General features: G+C 37.7%; 1 protein-coding gene across 1 annotated transcript in view; it reads left to right on the forward strand.

The window, feature by feature from the left end:
• Positions 1-27,574, forward strand: part of Nse4 (SMC5-SMC6 complex kleisin component Non-SMC element 1) — a 166,939-nt gene that overhangs the window by 136,667 nt on the left and 2,698 nt on the right. The window contains exon 9 of the mRNA XM_090373402.1: positions 25,757-25,842. Coding sequence (XP_090229528.1) covers positions 25,757-25,842 — 86 coding nt within the window. The remainder of the gene's footprint in view (positions 1-25,756; positions 25,843-27,574) is intronic.

The following is a 27,574-nucleotide window of genomic DNA, read 5'->3' on the forward strand; positions in this document are numbered from 1 at the left end:
TTTGAAAATTGGTTTTTTAACTGTTTTGAGCCTGATATAGAAAGATACACAAAGAAAAAGAATATCGACTTTAAAATTTTACTAATTTTAGATAACACGCCAGGGCACTCAAAAAATGTAACCCATCCAAATATTAAAATAATTTATTTACCGCCTAATACAACATAACTTATTCAACCCTTTGATCAAGGGATAATTTCAACATTTAAAGCGTATTATATTCGTCAAACATTCGAATTAATTTTGGAAAAAATGGAATCTAATCCAAACATGACATTGCCTCAAGTGTGGAAAGAGTTTTCAATATTTAATTGTGTAAAAATAATTTCTCTATGTGTAAAGGAGTTAAAACCCTCTACACTGAAAGGTTGCTGGAAAATATGGCCTGGTGTCGTCTTTAATCAAACTTTCGTACCTCTTGTGGATGCTGAACTAAGTCGTATAACAAACCTGGCACACATTTGTGGTGGTGAGGGATTTTCCGATATGGTTGAAAATGAAATTCGTGAATTAATTGATGAAGAAACAAGATTTAAATGAGGAGGAATTGGTTCAATTAACAGAAGATGGCAAACCAAATACAAATGGTGAGGAAAGTTCTACTGAAGATTCTGATTGTGCTGAGTCCATTAAAGAGTTCAGTCTAAAGAAATTAGCAGAAGGATTAAATTTGGCACAAAAGTTAGGAAGTTATTTTACAGATAATGTTCCCCCAACAGAGCGCTCAGAAAAATTAAAAAGACAATTGGACAGTTGTTTAGCTCCATATTGTGAACTTAATAAAAAAAAGTGCAGCATAGTGGTAAGCAAGGTCTTATTACCAACTTTTTGATAAGAAAACCAGCTGAAGTACCCAGTGAGAATTATACAAATGATGTCGAAGAGATTTCAAGTGATAACGACATCTGACCACTCGTAAATAAAGAATATCTACGAAATATTTTTTCTGAAGACAATGATGACGATTAAAATATCCATTTCTTTAATTTTGAAATTTATTCATTATTGCGCAATGAAATTTATGTACCATTCCTAATTTTTATAATTTTATGCTATGTTAAATAGTTAGTTACATGAATTCTTGAATGAATAAAATATGTTTTTGTTGAATGTCGTTGTTTTTATAATTAAAAAGACAGTACAGAACATAACCCTACATTTTGTATGAAAACTGAACCTCATATAACGTGTGATGTTTCTGGAACCTAACCTCCGCGTTATACAAGGATTACCTGTATTTACAAATTATGGCAGGTTGATGAACTTGCACTTACCTTTATTTTGTTCAACAAAGAGAGGGGGAGAAATGATTAATAGATTTTTGCCTCTTGTGTCTCATGTGGGAAAGCCGTTCTCCTATATATGATAGTTTTTTTTTTTGTCCGGTGGTCTTGAGAAATGGCTAAATTTATTCACTTCTAATCTAAGGTGTGCGTGTGTGTGTGCGTGCGTGCGTGCGTGTGTGTGTGTGCGCGCGTTTTACGTATCTGAATTACCATCTGGAATTGTAGATTTGGTATACCAGCCAAGAATTTCTCATCTAACTTGGATGATGGCTCAGAAAACCCATATTGGCAGACACCCATATCCACAATTACCTTTTCAATTGAGGAAATAATGAATTTAATTAAGAAATTATCTTTAACTGTAGAAACTGTAGGCCCAGATTTAATTCAAAATTTTCAAGTTGCTATATTCTCATTCCTTTACCTCAATTTCCAACTTATGCATTAGCCTGAATCTTTTCTCCTCTTCACTGGGTAGTAAAGCATTTCAGACCCATCTCTATTTCCTCCTCTATTCTTAAATTACTCCAAAGGGTTCTCTAGAGTTACAAAAAATCTTGGAGACTTCCTTTCTGGTTAAGGATGCATTTAATCAAAATGGGCAATTAGATTTTCTTCTTATTTGCATTCACATGCACACACACACACACACACACACACACACACACACACACACACACACACACACACACATACATACACCTCCTGTTGTCTTCATCATGTCTGTATGTCCAACCGCTTATAACAGAAGGACTCCCAGTGGACAGATTTTTGTGAAATTTTTTATTTGGGTATTTGGGCCTTTAAGAAATATTCAGTAATAGTAATAATATTTGCCTTATAGTGCAAGGAAGCTACAGGCTTTTGCTGCACTGGCACAAAAAAAAAAAAAAAAATCAAGTAGATAAGAAAACACAAATTATATGCTTCCCTCCTCGCACAGGTAAGTGCCTTTGAATTTATTCAAACTGTCAGCCTCAACTACCTGTGAGGGCAACTTGTTCCAGCTATGAACGACTCGCTGGCTAAAAGAAAATTTCCTACAATCTAATCTAAATCTCAAGCCCTGTAATTTGAATTTATCACCCCCTAGTTCTGGAATTGTTCAGAACAAAGAATTTCACCTTCATTCATTTTTTTAATCCCTCTGAGGTGCCTGGTTGCTAAGCTCTGAACCCCGCATAATCGGAGTGTTTCCTCATTTGGTCATCCTTCTGCCAATCTCACCATTTGAGTTGCCCATCTTTGTACCTTTTCAAGAGCTTGATTCCCTTTTTCAGATAAGGCTCCATACTTGAACACAGTAATCCAAATTTGGTCTTACAATTGTCTATGGGATTATGACCTCCCTATCTCTACAGGATAGTGTTCGATAGAACATCATGGGCATTCCTGGCTGCCTGGAAGAAATCAACTTCATATATCTGCTCGTATTGTAACTCCTAGATCCATTTCCTCCTTCACTGTTCTTAATTCAATCCCACCAAGTGTATAATTTATTTGTGGGTTGCTATTCCTCATGTGTAAGACCTTACATTTAGCTGCATTAAAACTGCCACTTTTCTGACCATCTTTGATGTCTGTTCGAGTCATCCTGAGGGACACCTTTTGGCATAGATTATTAACAACTCTGCCAAAAAGTATTCCCAGTGGCTCACATTTGTTGGTTGAGTATGGACTTGGCACACCCAGGCTCCTGAGCTGGATATCATCATTTTTCTCTTTCTTGGTGATTCCCTTTTACTTCTGACTCTTGTTTTCTCTCTCTCTCTCTCTCTCTCTCTCTCTCTCTCAGGGTAACTCAGAAATTCTTTTTTGGCTGGTGCAGCAAAAGCCTCAGGTTTCCTTGCACCATATGGCTAATAATAATAATTTATACCTTCGTCGATGTCATTTATGAAAATGAGAAACAATGGCGATCCTTGAAGGCCCCACTCGTGAAGTTACACCAATCTGAAGCATATCCATTAATCACAACCCTCTGCCTTCTACCCAGCAATCCATTTTAGAATCTTACCAGTAATCCCAACCTGTTCAAGCTTATACAGTAACCTCTAATGAAGGACAGAGTCAAATGCTTTGCTAAAATCCAAATAAACTATGTTGAAATTATTCCCTAAATCCAGATCACAAGTAGCTGTCAAAATAGCCTGCTAAGTTAGGCATGATTTACCCTTAACAAAGCCATGTTGAGTGTCCTTCAGAATGGCATATTTAGCTAAATGTCCCTGGATTGCACTCTTAATCAGTGCCTCTAAGATTTTCCACTGAATTCAGACTAACTGGTCTGTAGTCGCTAACTTCACTCTTGGCACTTCTCCAATCCGAAGGAATGTTCCTCCCCCTCCCCGAGTCCAAAGATGCCCTCATAACCTCAACATTTCAATACACTTCCTTGCACACTCTCTCTCTCAAAACTAGAGTATATGCTATCAACTCCAAGAGCCTTTATCCCCAAAAATTTTTCTAATAAACATTTATCTGTAATTACATCACTAATTTCATATGGCTCAGCACGAAGGGCCTTTCATCAATAAAGACAGATGCAAAATACCTGTTCAATTCATTCAAATCAGCTTGTTTGGCTAAGACTTTCCCACACCCAGTACACAAGGGTCCAATCTGATTCGCTTCTTTTCTTCCTTGTATTCACATACATACATGAAAAATTCCATGTCCCCATTCTTTGCTCTCTTAGCTAGTGCTTTCCCATACATAGTCTTGACCTCCCTGACCTTATTTGTGGCACTACTTCAGATCAACTTGTACCTGTTGTAGGCTTCAGTACTTTTCATAATTCTGTAAATGTCCCATGCTATCTTTTTCTGTTCTGTTTGCCCAGCCAGCTCATAGTCATCCATTTCGACGTCTTCCTCCTGCAATATTTTCTTAAACCTATGTGTGCCTTCATTGCTTCTGTGATTTTTGCATTAAAAGTATTCCATAATTCAAATGTATTTGCCATCCCTCAGTAATCTGCCCAGTTCACAAATACCATATAGCACCTTAAACTGTCAGAGTCCCCTCTTCTGAAGTTAAAACCCATCCCTTTAACTACTGCAATGTCTTTCTTCATCTTCCAGCTGACAGTTGCATTGATTACTTCCTGACAATGGTTCCTGCACTTTAAGCCCTGTTATGTCATCCTCATCATTAGTAATGGTGAGGTTAAGAATATTCTAACCCCTAGTACTTTCTCTAACATGCTAGTACAAATAATAATCTTCTAGTTTATTTTAAAAAGTTTTTCCCCCATCATGAGTTTCCCTCTCACTTATTCCAATCAGTTTGGGACATAATAAGACATTCACACTTGCTTGCCCATTCCATCTGAATGTAAAGACTCTCATCATATTCCTCACAACCTTCTAGTCTTTAGATTACTTTTGCTCTCATTGTTCCTTTGCCTTCGACTAACTCACACCACACAGATTCTTCACTGGCAGACGTAACTTCAGACTCAGCAAAAGCTCTTTTCACACTCAGGCTGCTTTTGATAAGAAGCATGACCCCTCCATCCCTTCTATTTTCCCTATCTTTCCTAAATACATTATAAATACTGTAGTGGAACTCGTCATCACCAATTTCCAGGTGGCACCATGTTTCTGCTAGACATATGATATCAGCATTAGTTGTCCTAACCAGAAGTTCAAATTCAAACATTTTATTGATAACACACCTGACATTACTGTAGACACTGTTGAGACTAAGTAATCTCCTATAGTTTACTACCCTGACACACCCTTGAAGTTATTTAGGTTTGTATCCCAGTCTTGCCTCTCATTCAAAACCCTCAGAACATCTTATAAACGTCGACTGTTGTGGCAACAAACAAGAATTCATAAGGTGAGTGCAAGAATTACTTTGACTCATATTATTAGATAAATGTGAATCTAAATTACCCTTCTCCCCCTCCCCCTCCAACTGGCAGTTTCCCCGAACCTTTACAGTATCCTAAATGATACTGGCAAAAATCCCTCACATCACCTTTGTTCAAACGAATACCATCTCTGCAAAATAGATTCCTACTACTTACAGATGTGGGCCATGCTGATAAAAAATTTCCCCCTTAGTGTCTTTCAGATTTCCTCAAATCTCTCGTTAACCCACAAGACTTTCAGCATTTAATCCACCCTATCATGTCTGAATTGCAAACACATACAGATTCTGGCCTAACTCCCAGCATTTTTTCAGCATAGTCATGTATTTCTCCAACAGATGGTCACGTCATGCACATTTAATATCATTAGTCCCCACATAAATAATAATTCTCTCTTTACGTCTTAAAATCTGACAATCTTTTGGTAACATCATCAATTGTTGTTCCTTGCAAACACATTGTGGTCCTGGGCCACCTATCTTTATTACAAAAAATGTTACCCATTTCCCTGATAATAGAATCGCCCAATAAAACTAGATCACCTTCGACCAGAGCAATTTGGTTATTTCTGTGTCCCAAACTGGAGATGCATCACTTGGCAGGTCAGAGATACTTGAGTTCCTGATGAGCTCCCAGTTACATTTGTTTCTAGGGCAAACACTCATTTCATTAGTAACTGAAATTCTTCTTGTAATACACCAAGTTGCAATTTGAGTCAGTACAGAAAAGAATTGCCAGATGAGCTAGGTTTGTCTACTAGACTACCTTAGAATACATGTCACAGGCTGTACAAATGAAGTCGTGACTCGCATGGAAATGCCTGCAGGACTTGTATTGTAAGTGGATCTTGCAGCAACCATAATTAAAGTAAAATTTGAACTTTACAAAGAAATTTAAATTTACAATATATTACAAAATTTATATTGAGCAAATATCGCAAAAATTAAACCGTTGACAAAATTTAATTCACTAAAGAAGTTAAATTTAAGCTACTGAATGAAAGTTACAAAATTCCCTCCCCAAAATATTGATAACAAAGGCTATCTGAATATTAAGCTGTAGCTTTCCAAATACTTTACAAATTGCAAATTAACAGAGTATTTCAGAAATTATACTGCTGACAAAACTTTTAACCACTACTGAAATTAAATTTAAGCTTCACAACAAAAGTTAATGAAGTTCCTTCCAAAATATCGATTGCAAAGGATATATGAATATTAAGCTGTAGCTTTCCAAATACTATCTAAATTCAAAAATAAAGTAATCTATGTGACTGTAGGAATACAAGCTATATATTAACTACAGTTTAGTATATTAAAATAAAAAAAATTCAAAATTATTTTCAAAACTAACCTGTAATTAAGAGCTTTAGAAGTATGCAGCCACATGCTGTAGCCTGGATCCCAGACTCCTTTCAGTCATTTGAAGTTTCATTAAAATCTGACTAGTGGAAACCTAGCAGTTGTTTTTCTTTTTTCAATACAAATTGTATGGGGGAAAAGAAATTCATCGATTAAATGAAGTTTTAATGCAGTATTGTTAGCTTTAGACTGCACACTTCTTGTGTATTGCTGTGTAAGATTCTTGAACATAGTGTTGCTTGTGAAGAGATGCATATGAGGTTTTTGTAATAAAGTTCCCAGACTGGTGCTTTTGTGGTCATGTTCGATGAGTTTGAAAATAAACGGAAGTGGTATGTTGTACAGGGTGGCCACTGAAAGACTGAATGATATAAAACAAAAATAACTTTTACAAACACGTGTTTTTTTAAATTTTTTATTATTTTATTTGGAAATATAATTAATGGATTTTTTTTTTAGTATTATGTGTGAAAAACAACATCCCTCAAATGACCACCATTTTCCTGCTCACAAATACAGGCTCTTTCCACAGAATTTTCCATGACCGTACGCAAGGTTTCAGGTCGTAAACGTCGGATTTCGGCTCGAATGTTCTCCTTAAGTTCTTGAATTGTTCGAGGTTTATATACGTAAATCTGTTCTTTCAAGTAGCCCCACAAAAAGAAGTCTGGAGCCATCAAATCAGGTGAACGCGGAGGCCAAACAAATTCAGCATTTTTTGAAATTATTCGTTCACCGAAAATTTCTCGCAGGAGGTCCATCGTTGCTGGCAGTGTGCGTAGTAGCTCCATTCTGTTGGAACCATACCTCCTGATTATCTTCGACTGCTGGACATAAAAAATTTTCAATCATTGTCCTGTACAGGGCCCCGTTGATTCTTTCTGGCTGACCTTCCTCGTTTTCAAAGAAATAGGGGCCGATAACTCTTTCAGCCACAATACCACACCAAACAGTGCATTTTGGGGGATGCAAGTGATGTTGATGTAATTCCCTGGGATTCTCAGTACCCCAAATGCAGTTTTATTTGTTGATGTACCTGTTTAAATGAAAATGGGCCTCATCACTGATTATCAAGTTGTTCAAAAAGTTGTTGTTATCTCTGGCTAGGTGTTGAAATCGAATGGCGTACTGCAGGCACTGCTGAGTATCTTGGGGTAGTAAAGCTTGGACCATTTGGATCTTGTATGGAAACATTTTTAAATCCAGTTTCAGAATCTTCTGAAGCGATATTCTGGCGATGCGTAGTGGAGCAGAGTGACGATGGGTAGAGGCAGATGGATCCTCAAGGACACTCTGCCGTACAGCTTCCACTGCTGTGTCAGTGCGCACAGTGCTCATTTAGGACCTCTTCCCGGAAGATCGCCGACTGATCCAGTTCTTTCAAACTGGGCAATTAGGTTCTGAATCATGTTACCGCTAGGAGATACTCTTACTTTAAAATGTTTCCGGTATTTTCTCTGAGTTTCAATAATTGATCATTCACTGGAATAGAAAAATCCAATGAGTTTTACTCGTTGCTGGACATCATACGTAGCCAATTTAATCTCCAAGGGATCCTGTATAACCTGTAAAAAAAGAAAATAAAAAAGATTGAAAATGAACAAATTATGACTTTTTCAAACCCTTCAGTCTTTCAGTGCCCCCCCCCCGTAGTTCAGACTTTCTTCCAACAGATGATGGTATGGAGATTGTCCATTAGACTGACAGGTTACAAGTAACAACCAGTTTCTGTTGTAGTGTTACTTCTGTGTCACGATTTTGCAATGAATGAATGTCAAATTTTATTTTAAATTGGGTAAATCTGCAACAGAAATATATTAAATGTTAAAAACTGTTTGTGGTGATGAAACGTTAAGTAATGACACTGTGTTTGGATGTTATAAGCATGTTTAAAATGGATGTGAGCATGTTTGGGATGACCCAAGAACTGGATGTCCATCAACCTCTTGAAATGAGAACAGAATTGCAAAATTTCAGGAAATTGTGGCAAGCGATCATTGTTTGATGCTCAGAATGATGACTGATGAGTTGGATATGAATAAGGAGATGATTCATCAAATTTTGCACAAAGGTTTAGGGAAGAGGAAGACCCGTGCAAAATTTTGTTCTACACATCCTCATGGATGAGCAGAAGCAAATGAAGAGTTTTGTTTTACAGATTTCATCCAGACTTGTCAAGACAGTCCTAATTTTCTTGACTGTATTGTCACTGGACACCAAGGCCCAAAAAGTGTGGTTTACAGAAGTCCATGATCAAGATGATGCTGGTTGTGTTTTTTGACAAAAAGGGGAGAGAGAGAGAGAGCATGAATTCTGCGTTCTACATACTGGTGCTTCAATGTCTATTGAAGAGCATTTCCTGGGTGAGGCCAGATTTCCGAGAAAAAGACAGCTGGTTGCACGACAATGCTCCAGCCCATTCCACACTTGTGAAGACATTTCTGACAAAATATGGCAGTGTACAGATCAACCATCCAAGCTACTCTTCCAATCTAGCACCAGCAGACTACTTCCTCTTTCCCAAGGTGAAAAACTGCCCTCAAAGGAAAGAGATTTCAGGATGTTGGGGACATAAAGAATAACGTAGCTGCCGAACTGAACATTATCTCTTTGGATCGCTTAGCTGAAACTTTTATAACAGCATTATAAGTGCATTCACTCAGGTGGTAATATGATTTTGAATAAAAATGAAACCATTTTTGAGCTCCTTTACTTTGTATTCTTTTTATTTAACCATTCTGGGAACTTCATTGCCACACCTCATACATATAGAAAGTGAAAAGAGACTTCAAAGAAAACGAGTATGCAGGAAGAGAGTAATAAATATTATACAGTTATATGGCTAAGTTTAAAGAATATAAAATTATAGAATTTTATTTAGTATTCTATAAATTTATAATCTTAGTAATCAATTGATAAGGAAATAACTATATTTACTTTTTTCTTCTACTAATCACAGAAAAAGAAATTGAATTAATTTCAGAAAAATAAAATTGAACATGCCTAAAATATAATGCACTGTGTACATTAACTAACTTGTATAATGATCTAAGGCAGTTCTTCTCAAACTATCTGTGGCACAGGAACAGTTCCTTTTATTTCCAATCCCTTGTGGACCGGTAATTTTGGAAACTACAACTGTTGCAGACCAGCGATGTCCACGACAAATTGGAAATTTGTCATGGACTGGCACCGGTCCGCGGACCACACTTTGAGTAGCACTGATCTAGGGTATTCGTTGAATGGCGTGGTGAATAGGTAAACTGTGTTTGAAAATAATAAAGCACTCACCTACATTAGCATAATTATGTTTATTTGCAAATTGGAAATATGTACATAACAGAGTCAAACATTTTGTGGTATTTTCTTATTGCTTTTTCAGTGACTGCAAAGTCTGTAAGTAATGGTTATTATAATGGAATTTTTAGTAGAATTGAAAATTTTACAAATCAAACTAAGATCTAATTCAAAGATCAATTCAATTTTGTTTAAAAGCTAATTTTATATAAGTAAATATTAATATTATGTACCAGTTGATTTTGCAATATTGCGTCACAAAAGGTCACTTTGGTCATATGAACTTTATTTGTTTATGGGTGAAAGCATATAAATGTATACTGTAGTTTACTCAATCTCATTGTCAGGTTGTTTGAGTGTCTTTGAGGTTGTTTGGTGGAAAAGAGTCTTTATAATCTTGATATCAGAGTTTATTTGTGCCCCCAGAACATTACTGCAGGTAAATGCCTAGTGGATAAAAGAGGGGGGGATGGGGTTAATAGACATTTAAGGATATGTGATAAGGGAAAAAAAATTGTTTTAAGTGAAAATAGAATAAGACAAGATTAAATAAATAAACTAAATTATATGAACTAAATAATATTGTTGGAAAACTTTTCCCGTTAAGATCTGTTTCTATGGTGGTTGGTAGAGAGTGACACCTAGGTCATAGTCTACTCTTAGTTGTGGGGGGGGATTTGGTTGGAGGGTTGGTTGCAAAGAAGTTTAAACTTCTTTTTAATTTGGGTTAGGACCATTCTTAAAGATGTGCATGTGGCTGTTTACAAGCTGAATTCCTTTGTTGCGATTAATGTTGTTCGAATCCTTTTAAAAATGCTTCTTTCTAGAGTCTACGGTTGTGATGTCTGTCTGACCAGTACTGATGTTTCGGAAAATGCCCATTTGTGGTCCTCTGTCCATGCATGGAAAGCTGGGTCTGAATTTGTAACTCTGCCTTTTTCAGTATCCTTCATGTGTTCTTTTAACCTGACTAAGTTTTATCTTGCTTTGTCCCCTCTAAGCTTTAGGACAATCTCTACATTTCACCTGGTATATAGGGTTTTTAGTTATTTGGTTTTTAGGAGCATTAGCAACTAAGGCCATATTGCTCCGGGATATGCGGTGGTCATTTCCTGATCTTTCCGCATCCTCTGTATTTGGTGGTGACGGGCTCGAACCCCGGTCTAATCAAGAAGCGTGTGCTACGCACTGCTGCTCCTTCCCACCTGGCTACGGAGGCAGCCTCAGGGTTTGTAGTGGTTGGGGTATTGGAGAGGGTGGGGTGAGATGGAAGTTTGTCTTTTATTATTGTAGTTTTCGTATACTCGATAAAATGGGGGTTTTTTAATTATTTTGAACTATTACTTTGCTGATTCTGGGCATAATTGTGCAGTCAGATATGAAGTTTTCTGACAGTGCACACAGGCTGGCAGAGCAGGTCATGGGATCTTGTCAATGATATACAGAGGAATTTTGCTAGTAAGGATAAAGAGGTGATTATCCATTTGTATAAGGCAATGATCAGGCCATGTACAGGTGTGGATGCCTCATTTTAGGAAGGGTGTAGAGTTGCTAGAACAAGTACAGAAAAAGGGCAACAAGGTTGGTGAGGGGAACAAAGCATCCTTTTACCAAGAAAGGCTTCAGTTCTGCAAATTGCAGCACCTGAAGCCAATGCACCTCCAAGTGATCTGATTGAGATGTATAAGGCCTTGAATGGTTTGAGCAAGCTCATTGTTGATGGGATTCTTCGTCTTGCTCAAATTGCAAACCTGAGGTAGCATAAATTCAAATTGAGGAAAGACGGTTGTAGAATAAATGTGCAGAAATTTGCCTTTAGCTAGCAGGTAGTTGATTGCTGGAACAAACTTCCACCTGTTGTTGTGGAAGTTGATAGTTTAAATAAATTCAAGAAAGAATTGGACAACCTTTTAGAGAATGAATGTGTGAAATGGAATTTTATTATTTTTTTTTTGGCTGATGCTGTATCAGTTTGCTTTCTTGCACCATATACCTCTGCTAATGCTAATTGTTTATCTTTGTCAGGAATATTGTTGGGTGTATTGTAGGAGAATTTTTCTGTTGTGTGTTTAATGTTTTTGATGAGTTTATGGATATCCACAGTTACTGAAGATGTGTGTTATCTGGAGGATTTCGTTCATCCATTTATTTTTTATATTACAACTTGGCCGTGGCCCTCTATTACCACATTTGCTTTTGCACCAGAAAAATAGAAATCAGTCAATTATGATCACTTTCATCCTTCAGAGTAGTGATGTCCAACCTATGGCCCATGTGCCAGATATGGCCTGTAAATAATTTTTATATCACCCAAGCAGAAAGTGGACAAAAAATTGCATTTTAAATTTTGTTAATTATTTCAAAAACCATGTTCATTCAAAGCTAAAATAAGTGGAAATAAATGAATTTAAAAGACTGTGGTGCTCGTTGCAGCGAATATGTGAGTGTTGAAGTTACAAAGCCACGTGTTGGTGTCGTGAATTCTATTTCTTTTATCTACGTTTTGTATCAAATATGTGCATGCCCAACCAGAAGTGTGTGTATATACAAAGTGTTATCAAATTGTTCACGGATTTCAATTATGGCACGCCTTCTGCTTGACCTCCTTGGCTGTGCAAAAGTGTATGCGCAGTACACTTCATTGAAAATGTAACACACTAATTTTTCTCAAATCACTCAGTGCGCCCCATGAAACAAATCTAACTTTGAATATGGCCCCTGTACACGAAAAGGTTGGCCACCACTGCTGTAGGGCTTTGCCCTTACAAAGGTGGCTGGCCCTGAGCACGCCCATTTTTAAGTTTTAGAACTGGAGAATAGATCCTATGTCCTTACATTTCCGTTGTAATTGTGTTATTGGTTTTGCTTTGTAGTAGATCAAGAAATTGTGGTTTATCTATTTCTAATTCGATTTTGAATGAGATGTATGGATGTAGGCTATTGATATGAAAATGAAAATTGGTGAGTTCCACAGTGCTGTGTGGCCAAAATGGTAAGGACATCATCTACATATCCAGTGCATACTTTAGGTTTAAAGGTTGGTTTCTTTTAACCACCAACTCTTCAACTATCTAGAAACCTTCCATCTTATCAATGAACACCATTATGGATTCTGTCAGTGTTGATCCTGTGGTGATATACTGGATTTTGTTACCAGCTATAGACAAATTCAGTGGAAAAGTTTGGTGAAACTCAAGTAGTTGCTCTTGACGTTTCAAAGACTTTTGATTGTGTTCAGCATAAAAGTCTTCTAAATAAGCATCCATCCAAGAGTGACATGAGTAATTACAGACCTATTAGTTTAACTTCTGTTCCAGAGAAAGTAATGGAGACACTGGTTCAGGAAGTAATGCAAGATCATCTAAACAAGACTGCAGTTATAGTTCAGACACAGCATGGGTTTATTAAGGGGAAATCTTGCCTGACCAATTTGATTGGAATACTACGATGTGGTCACAAAGGAACTGGATGCAAAAAAATAATTTTGTATCATATACTTGGATTTCAGAAAACTTGATACGGCTGCACGTGGAAGACTACTGTACAAATTGGTGCAGTATTGCATTAAGGGCAAGTTACTGCTATGGATAAAGTGATGGTTGAGTGGGAGAAGACAGAGTGATAATCAATGGATACTGCTCTTCATAGACTTTCAGTATTAAAACTGCAAATATATTTCTTATTACTTATTCCCGGCTGAGATATCTGAGCCTCTGGTGTGGGATGGCCTTCTATTTTAATCGCTTTTTTTTTTTTTTTTTCTTGGAGAGATAATTGTGAAAAACTTAGTTGCTGAAGTTTATTCGCTGTCAAGCGACTTACTTCATGGGGAAGCAAGGAGGCCACAATTGAATCAAATTTCACAAAGCTGTCTGTCGTAGAAATAATGTGTTACTTACACATCTCCTCATAACATAACTTCAGCTTAGCAAGTTCAGGCTCAATTTGCAATTAAGCTGTAATCACATAATTACATTGTTGAATGTTCAGAATGACTTAACACTGATCATCATCATCAGCCATTTTCAATCCACTGCAGGATGAAGCCCTCTCCAGCAACTTTCCAATTCCTTCTGTTTTGAGCACTGGCCATCCATTTACTACCCAAAAACTCAATGAATTTCATCTATCCATCTCCACCTTTGTCTTCCAGGTTTTCTTCTAGCTCCTCTTGGGTACCATTCTGTTATTTTCTTAGTCCATCTGTCATCATGTCTTCGAGCTATGTGTCCTGCCCAAGACCATTTTAGTTCTTTAGTTTTGATAAGAATGTCCTTTACTTGAGTTTGCTGCCTAATCCATGTGTTTCTCTTATCTAACAGTCTGATTCCCAGTATAATTCGTTCCATTCTTCGCTGTGTAGTTCTCAGCTTCTCATCCATTCTTTTGATGACTGCCCAAGTTTCACTTCCATAAGTCATGGTGGGGAGTATACATTGGTTCATTATTTTACGTTTCAGACAAACTGGGATATTGCTCTTCAGTATTGACTATATTTCCTGAATGCTGTCCATCCAAAATTTATTCTTCTCTTGATTTCCAGCCATTTATCATTATTACAGCTAATAACTTGTCCCACATAAGTATATGACTCCACCTTTTCAATCATTGCTCTTTCAATCATTATTTCCCTTTCTGTGGCGTACTTGTTCATCATTACTTTTGTTTTATCCATATTCATTTTTAGTCCAAAGTCCTTACTAACTGTGCATAACTGATTAAGATTTTCCTCTAATTCTTTGGGATCGTGGCTTATGACCACAATGTCATCTGCAAATCGTAAATGGTTTAGGTACTCTCCATTCACATTGAATCCTTTCTTCAACCAGTCTAATCTTCTGAAAGCTTCCTCAAGGGCAGCAGTAAACAGCTTTGGAGATAGTGTCTCCTTGTCGAACTCCTTTCTCGATTTTAGATTTCCTACTGTCTTTGTCTAGTCTAATAAAGAAGGTAGCACTCTCATATATTTCCTTCAAAATCATAATATATGGGGTATCTATGCCTTGTCTTTCCAGTGCCCGAAACATTGCCTTATGCTGTATGGAGTCAAATGCCTTTTCATAATCCACAAGTGCCAGGCATAATGGTGTTTTATATTCATTTGCTTTCTCCATTAGCTGTGATATTACATGAAGGTGATCCATAGTTGAGAATCCTGTCTTAAAGCGAGCTTTCTCTTTCAGTTGATTCTCATCAAGTATTCTTTCTAAAATGTTAGTAATGACCCTTGTGAACAACTTGTAGATGTGGGATAACAAGCTAATTGGTCTATAATTTCCAATTTCTGATTTATCTCCTTTCTTATGCAGCAAAACTATGATTGCATTATTCCACTGCTTAGGCGTCACACCTTTTCTAATGCACTTTGTGAAGAGCCTTGCCAGTTTTTGTGTTATGTCCCTTCCTCCCAATTTTAACAACTCTACAGTAACTTCATCTTCCCCTGGGGGTTTCTGATTCTTCATTTTCTTCAACGCATGTTCTACCTCATCGGGAAGAATATCGGGTATGTCGTATGTGTTGCAACTTTGCAATCCATCTTCCCCACTGCTGTCATCATTCCCTCGCTCCTTGTATAACTCTTTATAGTAGTCTTTTGCTATTTGAATTATGCCTTCTCTGCTGTGTATAAGTACACCATCGCTATTCCTCAGTTTCAGTATCATTTGTCTTTCTGTATTACTGCTCATGGCTGCTGATTTAAATCCTTTGTTCTACTTTTCTTGTGTTAAATCTTCTTATGTCCTCTCTGAGTCTCTTTCTAATGGCTTTGCATAACTCAGTATACTCAATTTTCTCCCTGTCAGTGTTTTTCTTGCTCTTCATTTGTTGTCTTCGGTTCATCATGACAAGTGTTTCTTGAATAATTTTTTCTTCTTTGGATTTCTGTTTCCCTATAGGTTTCTTGGGCTTTATCACTTTCAGAAAGTTGTAATATTCCTCGTCGATATCTTGGTCCTGAGCAATCTGCAGAATCTCAAACTTGTTCTTAAGTTGCAGTACATACTGCTTTTTCTCCTCCTCTGTTATCTCAAAGACCTTTGTATTATTTACTCGAGTCAGTTTTTTCCTTTCCTTTCCTACATCTATATCAAGTGTAAATCTCACCATTCTGTGATCACTTCCAACATTTACCTTATTCAGAACGGTAACATCATTCTCAATATATCTTCTGTTAGTGAGGATGAAGTCGATTTCGTTAGTTGTTAATCCATTTGGACTCTTCCATGTCCATTTTCTGTTCACCTTTTTCTTGAAAAAAGTGTTCATTACTGACAGTCCTTGATATTCTGCAAATTCCACAAGTCTTTCACCTCTTTTATTTCTTTCACCAATTCCAAAATTTCCTGTAGTTCCTCTTTCTGCACTGTTTTGCCTTTTTCCAACCTTAGCATTGAAGTCCCCCATAATAATAGTGTAGTGGGTTTTCTGCTCATCTAGAAGACTCTCAATTCTGGTATACATTTTTTCAACCTGTTCATCATCATGGCTCGATGTTGGTGCATAAATCATTATAATCTTTAAACAGTAATACAGAAATACAAATAGATATCTTGAGTATTAGTCTTGACACCCTTGGTGATGTACTTTTGAATTCCAAAATGTTGTTTTTAAAATCTTTATGGACCAGAACCCCAACTCCACCTTCACTCCTTTCACTGTTTCCATTGGTGTACAGCAGATTTCCACTTGATAAACCTATAAGTGATTCATTTCTTTTTCTTGTTTCAGCCAAACCAATGATATTCCAATTCACATTTTCTAATTCCTTTTCCAGCTCTAATATCCTGTCTTCACCGATGAGTGATCTTACGTTTTAACAGGCCAACTTCAGTTTCCGTGCATGGCAGCCTGGTCGTACCCAGAGATTCTTAGCACCCTCTGCTTCCACTCTGATCCCCTCGCTGGCATAAGTGGGAGAGTGAAAGCTGCTGGGGACTGAGGGCCATGTGTTTTGTCATGCTGTCATATGCTGGAGGGTTTGGTCTTTTCCTCTTCACACTGACCAGGCATCTTGAAGAGAACCACTCTACACATTCGTTGCTACCTAAGTGACGTAACAGGGCTTACCATCAAGAAGGTGTGCGTGGGTGGATTTTAGGGAGGCAGGCCAACCGGACTTCTAAATCTTCTGTAATAGAGAGATATTGGATCCATCAGTGTTTTAGGCTGAGTGTCTGATAACACACAGGATACCTGTTCCCCTCTAAGCCCCTAACTGATATAATTGATATAACACTGATATGATTTCCTTAATGAGAATTTGGGTGAATGCTGTGAATAACAAAAAGACACTTACATTGTGACAACACACCCTTCATGGTCAACAATCAAATCGGCACTGCTCGCTCCATAATTCCTTTGACTTGTTTTGTCACTGCTAAAAAAATGTGTATTGGCAACCCACCGACCAGTCCTTGGCTCAACCACTGAGAGAAAAATGTAGAACTGTCTAGCGCACAGTTCCTCCTACAGTTAAATTTCAAAGTTGGAAATTATTTCATGTTTTTATTCGTTTATTGTTGAAATGATTATCGGAAATAGTTGTTTTCCCATGATCCTTAGGCTATGGTTGGGCTTGGATAGCCCAGGCTCTGTTTAATACTTGTATTAAATAAAGGAATTATTTATTATTATTTTTTTATTATTGGAAATAGAGGATCAGTATACTATATGTGAAATCTGTTAATAAAAATATTCATTGCATTGCACTGCACAAAATTTCATATAATTCGTTGACTGTATGTTTAGATTTAAAAAGCTGGGGGTGCTGCAGCTCTAATAGTACTAATAGTTGTTTTCCCATGATCCTTAGGCTATGGTTGGGCTTGGATAGCCCAGGCTCTGTTTAATACTTGTATTAAATAAAGGAATTATTTATTATTATTTTTTTATTATTGGAAATAGAGGATCAGTATACTATATATGAAATCTGTTAATAAAAATATTCATTGCATTGCACTTCACAAAATTTCATATAACTCGTTGACTGTATGTTTAGATTTAAAAAGCTGAGTGTGCTGCAGTTCTGCAGCACCTACCAATGAGCCGCCCCAGTTTGGCTTATTCTGTATAAGCTTGCTTTCTTGCATCATATGCTTCTACTGATGCTATTCTTATTTTTGTTTTTTACCTGTTTTAGTATCGTGCTTTTGAAAATGTGTATGTGGTCATTGACTCTCTGTTGGTTATGCCAACAGAGAGTCAATGACCACATACACATTTAATATCGTTGGTTATGCTGATAATGAAGAATTCTTTGTATAGTCTGTTTTCTGTACCTGTCAGTGGTTTCAGAACACCCAGGTGTTCTGAAAAACCCATTAGTGATCATCACATCAGACTTGGAAAGTTGGATCCGATTTTGTTATTTGGCCTTAGGCTATATCTTATTTATGTTTTTTAATTCTTTTGAGCAATCTTCTGCCAATTTGTACAATATACAATTTTTAGCAATTTTTGCCTTGTAAAAGGTGTACGGAGTGTTTGATAAAAAGTGTCTTTGTTAGGGGTAAAACAGGGAAGGGGTTTTTACCATATTTTTTGGTCATGTTTTATTCTGCTCAACAAATTGGGGGACATAGGGAATGGTAATGTACTGTTTTGTTTTTGTTTTTTTTTCTCTCATTCTTTGTTAGATGCCTGTGTGCATTGATGTAATGAGTGCTTGACCTTTACATAATCTATAAGCTCTAACTTATAGACTATATAAAGGTTATGAAACTTTTTAAAATGCCTATTTTTGTGTTCGTGGAGTAATTGGAATTAAACTTTAAAATGGCTCTTGTGGCTGTTGGTTTGTCTGCATTCGGTATTGGCATAACCAACAATATTAACTGAAACAAAGGCCTGCAGATAAACAATAACCACATACATAGCAGTGCTAAGCGATACCTCGATTAGCACTGCTTCAAACAGCATGAGTTTCACTATAACACAGTTTTCAATTAAGTTAAAGTCGCAAATTTACTGTACATAATAAAACTCATTCAGTAACCTAGACACGCACTCTACATAAATGCTGCGGTACCAACTCTATTGTCTCACATGCACGTGTGTCAATAGCTCCCCTGAGGCAGTTAGCGGCAACGTGCAACAGTGTTCAGTATTCTTAATTCCATCCTGATGAGATGACGTGATAGCTTTTCAAACGTTTCATTTCACAATTTATTTTTTACCCCTTTAAATACAATTAAAAATATATCTGCATCTTGGCTAGAAATCATTGCCAACAACATGCATTCTGTTTGGCAGCCTGTTTTGCTCCATTTGGCAATTGATTTCACTGGTTTTGAATTGCAAGTTCAGGCAATTGCCAAAGAATTTTCAACAGAAGAATTGAAGAAAGTTTTTTGGGGGATTGAAAAGGCCTGCAAGGCAATTATGAATGGATATCCAAATGTTGAACGTAGCATCAAGATATGGCAAATTTTACAAGATGGGATTCAATGCTACAAAAACTTGTACACCAAGAAAAGGAAGAGACGTCTTCACCAGACTTCATTGTTGAAATACTTAAATGAACAAAGCTTTTTTCTCATCTCTCATGATGGTACCTTTTCATTAATTAAATTTTTACAATATTTTTTATTTCAAATCCTTTTAATTGGCTATCAAGTGCAAATTGTTTCTAGATTTATTATAATTTGTTTATAGGCTGTTTCTCTGGTACACATTCAATTAAAACCCATTATAATTATACCTCAATCAGCACTGTTTCATATAACACAGAATAGTTTCGGTACCAATTATCAGTGCTCTGCAGTGTAGTGCTGTATTTTCAAAATTATTAAAATAGATTTTAAAAAACAGGAAAAATAAGAACCATAATAAGTATATCTCAAAAAAAAATGAAACCCCAATGCAATCTTGAACCCACCCACACAATTAAGACAGTCACAAAGGTTAGCTGGAAAACAGATATCTAATCCTACAAACATCCAAATCCCTATTCTCATTCTAAATACCCTCACCCTCAGCTGCAAACTAACCTATGATTTGCTCCAGGAGACCTTAACCAAAGTTTTAATTCAAAACATTCTTAGTTTGAGAGCACAGTACAGAACATATAATATACTGTAAGCACTGTCATGGTATGTGAGGCTGATGGTGTCATAAGGACAGCATTAAGCCCATATTTGGTGAGTATGGACTTGGCACACCCAGGGTCCTGTGCTGGATATCATCATTCTTCTTTCTTGGTGATTTCCTTTTACTTCTCTCTCTCTCTCACAGGGTAACTCAGAATTTTTTTTTTTTTTTTTTTTTTTTGCCGATGCAGCAATAAGCCTCAGGCTTCCTTGCACACCATATGGCTAATAATTATAATATAAGAGTAATAATTACATGAGTGTAAGTATAGTATTCATAATTACCATTAAATTAATAACTAATGTAAAATTATTTAAAACTCTTAAAATTTAATGTTTACCTAATGTTTGGTAATAGCTATTTGTTAACTATTTCAAGACAACCTTAACGAATAAGAAATGTGCAATCAAATTAACAACCTTATATAAATCATGTCACCATAATTTACCAGTTCTGTTGTCTTTAGTCACTGAAGAAGTGGTACAGAAAGTACCAAGAAACACCTGAGAATAATCTTTAATTCTTTAAGAAATTAAGGGCAGGTTACACTCTACACACGTTTAAGTGCTCATTATGTCACCAATTTCCAGTTTTTATATACCTGCTCGCCGTGCTGCTAAAAGAATATTTAAGAAAAATTTCCATCATTGTGTCACTGATGGAATTGGAACCACTGAGCTACCACAAGGGCAAAAATAATTGCAAAGAATTATTGACAGATTTTGCAGTTGTGGAATGTTTCATGTTTTCGAGACCTTACAAGCAAGCAAGTGCTGATGAGGTGGTTCTCCATTCAATTTGCAGTACATCAAATGCACAATAACAACCACAAGCAACTTCCATTTCACTAGTGAACATCTGAATGCACTTTTTCCCAAAATCTTCAGAAGTTTTAATGAATAATATTATCATAAATAACATTAAGATAATTCGTCCTCAATAGATTTTTACGATTTTTTTTTTTTTTTTTCAAAAACCATTTGTATGTATTTTCTATATAGCATTAGCATTAGTAGAGGCATTTGATGCAAGAAAGCAAGCTTATGCAGCATCAGCCAAAAAAAAAAAATAATAATAATAATAATAATAAATAAATAAATAAATAAAAATAACTACTTCCACTTCACCCCTCTGTTCATTCAAAATACCTGTCCAGCTGAGCCTTAAACTTATTTAGGCTATCAACTTCCACGACAAGGGATGGAAGTTTATTCCACCAACCAACCATCCACTGGCTAAAGGCAAATTTCCTCACGTCTATCCTACATCTGTCTTTTCTCAATTTGAATTTATGCCCTCTCAGGTGATTATTCTGAGCAAGAGGAAGAATCTCATCAGCATTGAGCATGCTCAAACTATTCAATTCTTTATACACCTCTATCAGATCACCTCGCCGGTGCCTAGTCTCCAGACACTGTAATTTGCAAAACTTAAGCCTTTCTTCGTAACAGCACCCCTTTGTTCCATTCACTAATCTTGTTGCCCTTCTCTGTACTCGTTCCAGCATCTCTACATCCTTCTTGAAATGAGGCCTCCAGACCTGTATACAGTATTATAGGTGTGGTCTGACCATTGCCTTATACAATGGAATAATCACCTCCTTATCCCTGCTAGAAAAATTCCTATATATCATCGACAATACACCATGAGCTACTCTTGCAGCCCGTCTGCACTGCTCAGAAAACTTCATATCTGCCTGCACAACCACCGCAGGTCCCTTTCATTCTCTACCACTGTCAGTGTAGTACCACAGAGTTGATACGTTGCTCTGGGGTTGCTGTTTCCCATATGTAGTACTTTACATTTGTCAATGTTAACTTCATTTGCCACCTCGAAGCCCATCTGCTCAACCTTTCCAGTGTCCTCAACAACCCTGCCAACCTTTGTATCGTCTGCAAACTTGGACATTAAGCTTGATATACCATCATCAATATCATTTATAAATACAGAAAACAATAGTGGACCCAATACTGAACCCTGATGGACTCCACTAATAACATTAGTCCACGATGAGTAGTGTCCATTGATTACCACTCTATCTTCTCCCCCTCAACCACCCCTTTATCCACAGCAGCAATTTGCCTCCAATGCCACACTGCTCCAATTTGTGCAGCAGTCTTCCACGTTTTTTTTTTTTTTTTTTTTTTTTTGATTTGGTAGTTGTTGTCGCATCGGCTTCTGTGGCCATATTGCACCTCCCAAGGTTTTTGCAGTACTTTGATCCAAGCGCGAGGCGGGAATCGAACCCGTGACCTTTGGGTTACCAGGCAGGTACTTTACCCACTCGGCTAGCCCGGTCGGCAGTCTTCCATGTGCAACAGTATCAAAAGCCTTTCTAAGATCCAAGTATATAATATCAAAGTTATTCCCTGCATCCAGTTCTTTTGTGACTGCATCATAGTATCCAATCAAATTGGTCAGGCAAGACTTCCCCTTAACAAAACCATGCTGTGTCTGAGCTATGACTGAAGTCTTGTCTAGATGATCCTGCAGTGCTCCTTTAACCAGTGCCTCCATTAATTTTCCAGGAACAGAAGTTAAACTAACAGGTCTATAATTATTTGTGTCGCCCTTTGATCCTCCTTTGTGAATTGTGGTTACATTTGCACATCTCCAGTCCATGGGTACTTCCCCTGAGTCCAAGGAAGCTCTCATAATTATGGCCAAGGGTTTGCTTACTTCCTTTGCTGCTTCCTTTAATATAACTGTATAGATCCCATCCACCCCAGGTGCCTTTCTTGTATTTATCTTCAACAATTTCTCCTCCACTTTACTCTCAGTTATTACAAGATTCTCTAGCTTACTGCCAGAGTTGAATACACCTCTGGCATTCCCCTCGCTGAATAACTCCTCATGTGTGAATGTCGATGCAAAATATTCATTCAGTTTGTTAGCTACCTGAGCAGGATCATCAACAGTTGACCCATCGATATCAGGTGGACCAATCTGATTCATCCCCTTCCTTCTACAGTTTACATAAATAAAGAACTCTTTGCTGTTTTTCTTTGCATCCCTTGCCAAGGATTTCTCGTAATCTGCCTTTGCCTGCCTAACCTCCTTTGTAACTTGGTTGCATATCAACTTGTATCTATCATAGGCTTCTGTGTCATGTGTTAATTTGTAAGTACCCCATGCATTTTTCTTCTCTGCCTCATTATTTCATCTGATATATGCCTCATTAGTTCATCTGACATCCATTTTGGCCTAAACCTTGAACAATATTTCTTAGTTGGTATATAAAGCCTAGTAGCTTCCAAGATAAGTTCTTTGAACGTTTCTCAATTTGAATTTGCTGTTCGTAACATCATCAGTTGGTCCCACTGTATACTGTCTCAGACCATCGTAGTCGCCTTTACGAAAGCAATAACCCTTCCCTTTACCCCTGATGGTAGTTACCTCTTTGAGTAAATCCCACTTCAGCACACTGTGATTACTGCCACCTAGCGGTTCCTTTATCTGCAGTTTCTTAATGCATGAAGAATCACTACTGATAATCAGATCATATATATTACTCCCTCTAGTTGCCTCCTGAACATGCTGATGTAGAAAACAATCATCCAATAAATCCACAAAAGCCTTGCTAGTGTGTGAGTGACCAACCCACAAATTCTAGTCAATATCTGGGAAATTAAAATCCCCCATTATAAGACTCTGATTTACTGGCCCACGCTATTTCCCTGTACATTTTCTTATTATACTCATCAGAGTATTAGGCCTATTGCACACTCCTACTCTCAATTTTGATCTCCCAATGCTTATGTCACACCAAACTGACTCGACACTGCACTGTCCAGCGATGTTGACTGGTTTCACTTCCTTGGATTTTATGTTTTTCTTAACTAATAGCATAACCCCTCTTCTCTTCCTATCCTGTCTATCCTTTCTGTAGATGTACTCCCCAAATTCCAGTTCTGCATTACTTATATCTGTGTGACACCACATCTCTGATATCCCAACAATATCTGCCTTTGATGCTTTGAGCAATACCTCAAATTCATCAAATTTATTTACCAAACTCCTAGCATTGGTGTACAAGCAAGTATACATGCACCTGTTCTTTTTCTTAGCTACCCTAACACAACCCTTGTGTTTACTTGTACCCCAGTGACTCCCAGCAGTCTCTGAAATATCCTGCATCTTATTTTCCAGGCTGCTGCTCATTCCAATAGAAGCAGTGCAAGAATCACTTTCACCTCTGCCAATGGCTACTGTTAATCTATTGGTCCTTGTATCCCCCCCCAAGCTAGCAGTTTTCCAACCCGCCTAACACTGCCTCGATAGCATCAGCAAATATTCTTGCAACCTTTCTATTCTATTTTTAATACACTAAGTAGCAAACCCAGTTTGCTCAAATTTCACAGGAAGAGATTGTCTGGCATGTACAATGACTTATTGTAGTATTTAATTCATAATCATGACAATCATATTGTGATTTTGTGCATATTATAATTGTATCCTAATACAAAGGGTACTAGGAAAGTTTTGCAATATGACGCAACAATGAATCACAGGAAGCTGCTTGTTGCTGCATGTTGAGACATGTTCATACGTGCATAGTAGCCGCCGCGCCAAGTCGATGGGCTCAGTTATTCATTAGTAGTGAGAGTGTAAAGTGCTTGCGATGGCATCGTGGTCACGAAATGAGATAAGGACAGTTTTGCGGTATAATTTCGTGCGTGGTTTAACCATAGACCAGTGCTTAGAAGAAATGACCCTTGCACTAGATGATGATTGTCCACATCGTACAACGATATTCAGGTGGTATAGAGAATTCCAAAGGGGAAATTTCACTCTGGAGGATTCGGACAGGCCGGGAAGGCCACAAACGTCAGTTACGGAGGAAAACGTTACTGCTGTGAGGAAAATGCTTGACGATAACAGGCAAGTGACCTACCAAAAGATAGAGGATACTTTGGGCCTAAATGCACCAGCAATTCGTTCGATTCTGCAAGATCATTTGCATGTGAAGAAACTTTGTTCTCTCTGGGTGCCGCATCAACTGACTGAAGAGCAGATGACACGACGTGTGACTTGGTGCCGGGAGATGTTAAAAAAGTTTAATACGGGACAATCTCGGTATGTGAACAACATCGTGACAGGTGACGAGACTTGGCTGTACTATTACGATCTGCCGACCAAGGCTCAAAACAAAGTTTGGGTCTTTGATGATGACGACACACCCGTAATTGTCAGAAAATCCCGATCTGTAAAGAAGAAAATGATAGCTGTATTTTTCAAATCGAGTGGAATTGTGGAACGTGTCGTTTTGGACACGCAGAAGACAGTCACAGCTAAGTGGTATACTGAACAATGCCTGCCTAAAGTCATTGGATCTATGAAGAACCTGCGGCCAAAGTCAAGAATGGACACCTGGTACCTCCATCACGAAAATGCTCCAGCTCACCGCGCCAAAGCCTGCACCGAATATTTGACCACGACAGGACTGAAACTTCTGGAGCACCCTCCCTACAGTCCAGACCTTGCTCCCTGCGACTTTGCACTGTTCCCGCATGTGAAAATGAAGCTAAAAGGGAGGCGGTTTTCCAGTGATGAGGACCTTCTACGGGCTTGGGACAACGAGTGTGCTTTACTCCCTAGTGAAACTTGGCAGAACTGGTTTAAAGATTGGTTTCGGAGGATGGAGAGGTGTATTGAATGTAGAGGAAATTACTTTGAAAAAATTAAATAAACAAAGCTGTATTGCAAAACTTTCCTAGTACCCTTTGTATAATGCTTATAAAATATTAATTGTGTAACTTGAGGAATAACTGTAATGACAAAAAAAAAATAAATAAAATAAGTGCACTGTTTTTATCTAAAGTGAAAATGTTTATTTTCAGAACCTGTACTGATTAAACAGGCTTCATCTTCAAATAAGAAAGAATGTAACCAGTTAATTATGTCAGTGACATTTCAGGAATGGAAGGTAAGAGAATAAGGAAATTTTAACAAAAGAAAATTGTGTGTGATACTTGAATAGGTCATTTCAATCTCATTATACTTGCATGTTCCGTACAGTACACTTATGCAATGGTGCCTTTATAACTTTTTACTATCTTTACATAGAAGAGGCATTATTTGGGAGGAAATTGGTACAATCCCAAAGTTTCAGTAGAACATCAGTTAAAACATTTCAATGTGACTTCCAGCAATAATGAAATGCAGATCCCAACTGTTATCAGCCTCTTGCTGGACTCACTGTAACTTGGCTTTTGTAACTCTTAATTACTGCATTGGGCCTTAATGTGTAACCCCATAAAAATAAGGCCAATAGTGTGAGGTCTGGTTAGAGCTCCCACAGAACCTTCCACCCTACCTATTAACCAGGGAAGGGTTGTGTGTGTGTGTGTGTGTGTGTGTGTGTGTGTGCGCGTGTGCGTGCGTGTGTGTGCGCGCGCGCGCACTCGAAAACAGCCCTGGTGTTAGGCTATAGCAACTTTGCTATGTGTACTAGTGTTCAAAGAAAGTGCATCACCCCTTAATATTGTAATTGTCGTCCGAGTAACGTAAGTATATGGCAATATTTCCTACAGATTGCATCAGATAAGATTGACACGCGTAGGTGATGATAATGCTGCATCAGCTGTTACTTTCAGCTATATAAGCTCTGCAAGAGTTGCAGTCATTACTTGCTTGTGTCAGGATGGCGAGTTATGTGCAGCTGATGCCACAAAGAAAGAGTGCTGTTGTTGCTTTATGTGAGGAAGGATGTTTTTCCAGTCATATTGCTTATGGAGTGTCTTGTAATCAGTCGACAGTGAGTAGATTTCTTTACAAACTTAAGAATACTGGTTCTGCTGATAGGAAAAAAGGAACCAGACACAAACGAGTCTCTATGCCAAAACTGGACCACATTTTGAAGTGCTTATGCCTTAAAAACCATAAAGCTTCTTTTTCTGAGCTGAAAAGAGAATGGGAAGAACATACAGGAGTTGTAGCAAGTGTAGTAACAGCCAGAAGATGCCTCTTCAAAAACGAACTGGTAGCCCGTCGTCCTAAGAAGACGCCCCTCCTCACATAAAAAATGAAAAAGGCCTAATTAATTTGGTGTAAGGAGCGTGTCAAATGCACTCTCAAGCAGTGGAAGTCATCAGTTATTTTCTCGGATGAGAAGAAATTCAACCTGCAAAGCTCTGAAGGGAGACAAATATTTGCAGTAGACTTTAAGAATACCATCCAAACTGTATGGTGTCTACAGTGAAATTCCCTACCAGCCAAGTGAGATGGGGCTACATTTCGTATCACGGAGTAGATCACCTGCAGTTTATGAAAGGTTCCAATGGATACCGGCTATGTTTTAAGGCAAATCGCAGCCAACCATTAGAGACCATTTCAACCTGCCAAGTAACTGCATCTTTCAGGGCGACCCTGCTCCTTGTCATCAGGTGAAAAGTGTAAGTAGGCACTTGTATAGTTACTTTAGCTTCATTTCTGTATTAGTGGTTCAATAGCAATTTGTTTACATTTGTTACAGGTGAAAATATGGTTGGAAGAACGGTCCATTACAACTATTAGCTGAGCAGGAAACAGCCCGGACCTGAATCGTATAAAGAACTGTTGGCATTGTGTGGAATCTGCAGTTGCTAGAAAGAAACCAAAGACCCTTCATAAACTTCAGGAAGCCATAATTTGCGTTTTGAACAACGAACTATCGGTTA

This window comes from Mastigoproctus giganteus, chromosome 5, assembly GCF_048544385.1.
Source record: "Mastigoproctus giganteus isolate SK-2022 chromosome 5, ASM4854438v1, whole genome shotgun sequence".
Taxonomy (NCBI): Eukaryota; Metazoa; Arthropoda; class Arachnida; order Uropygi; family Thelyphonidae; genus Mastigoproctus; species Mastigoproctus giganteus.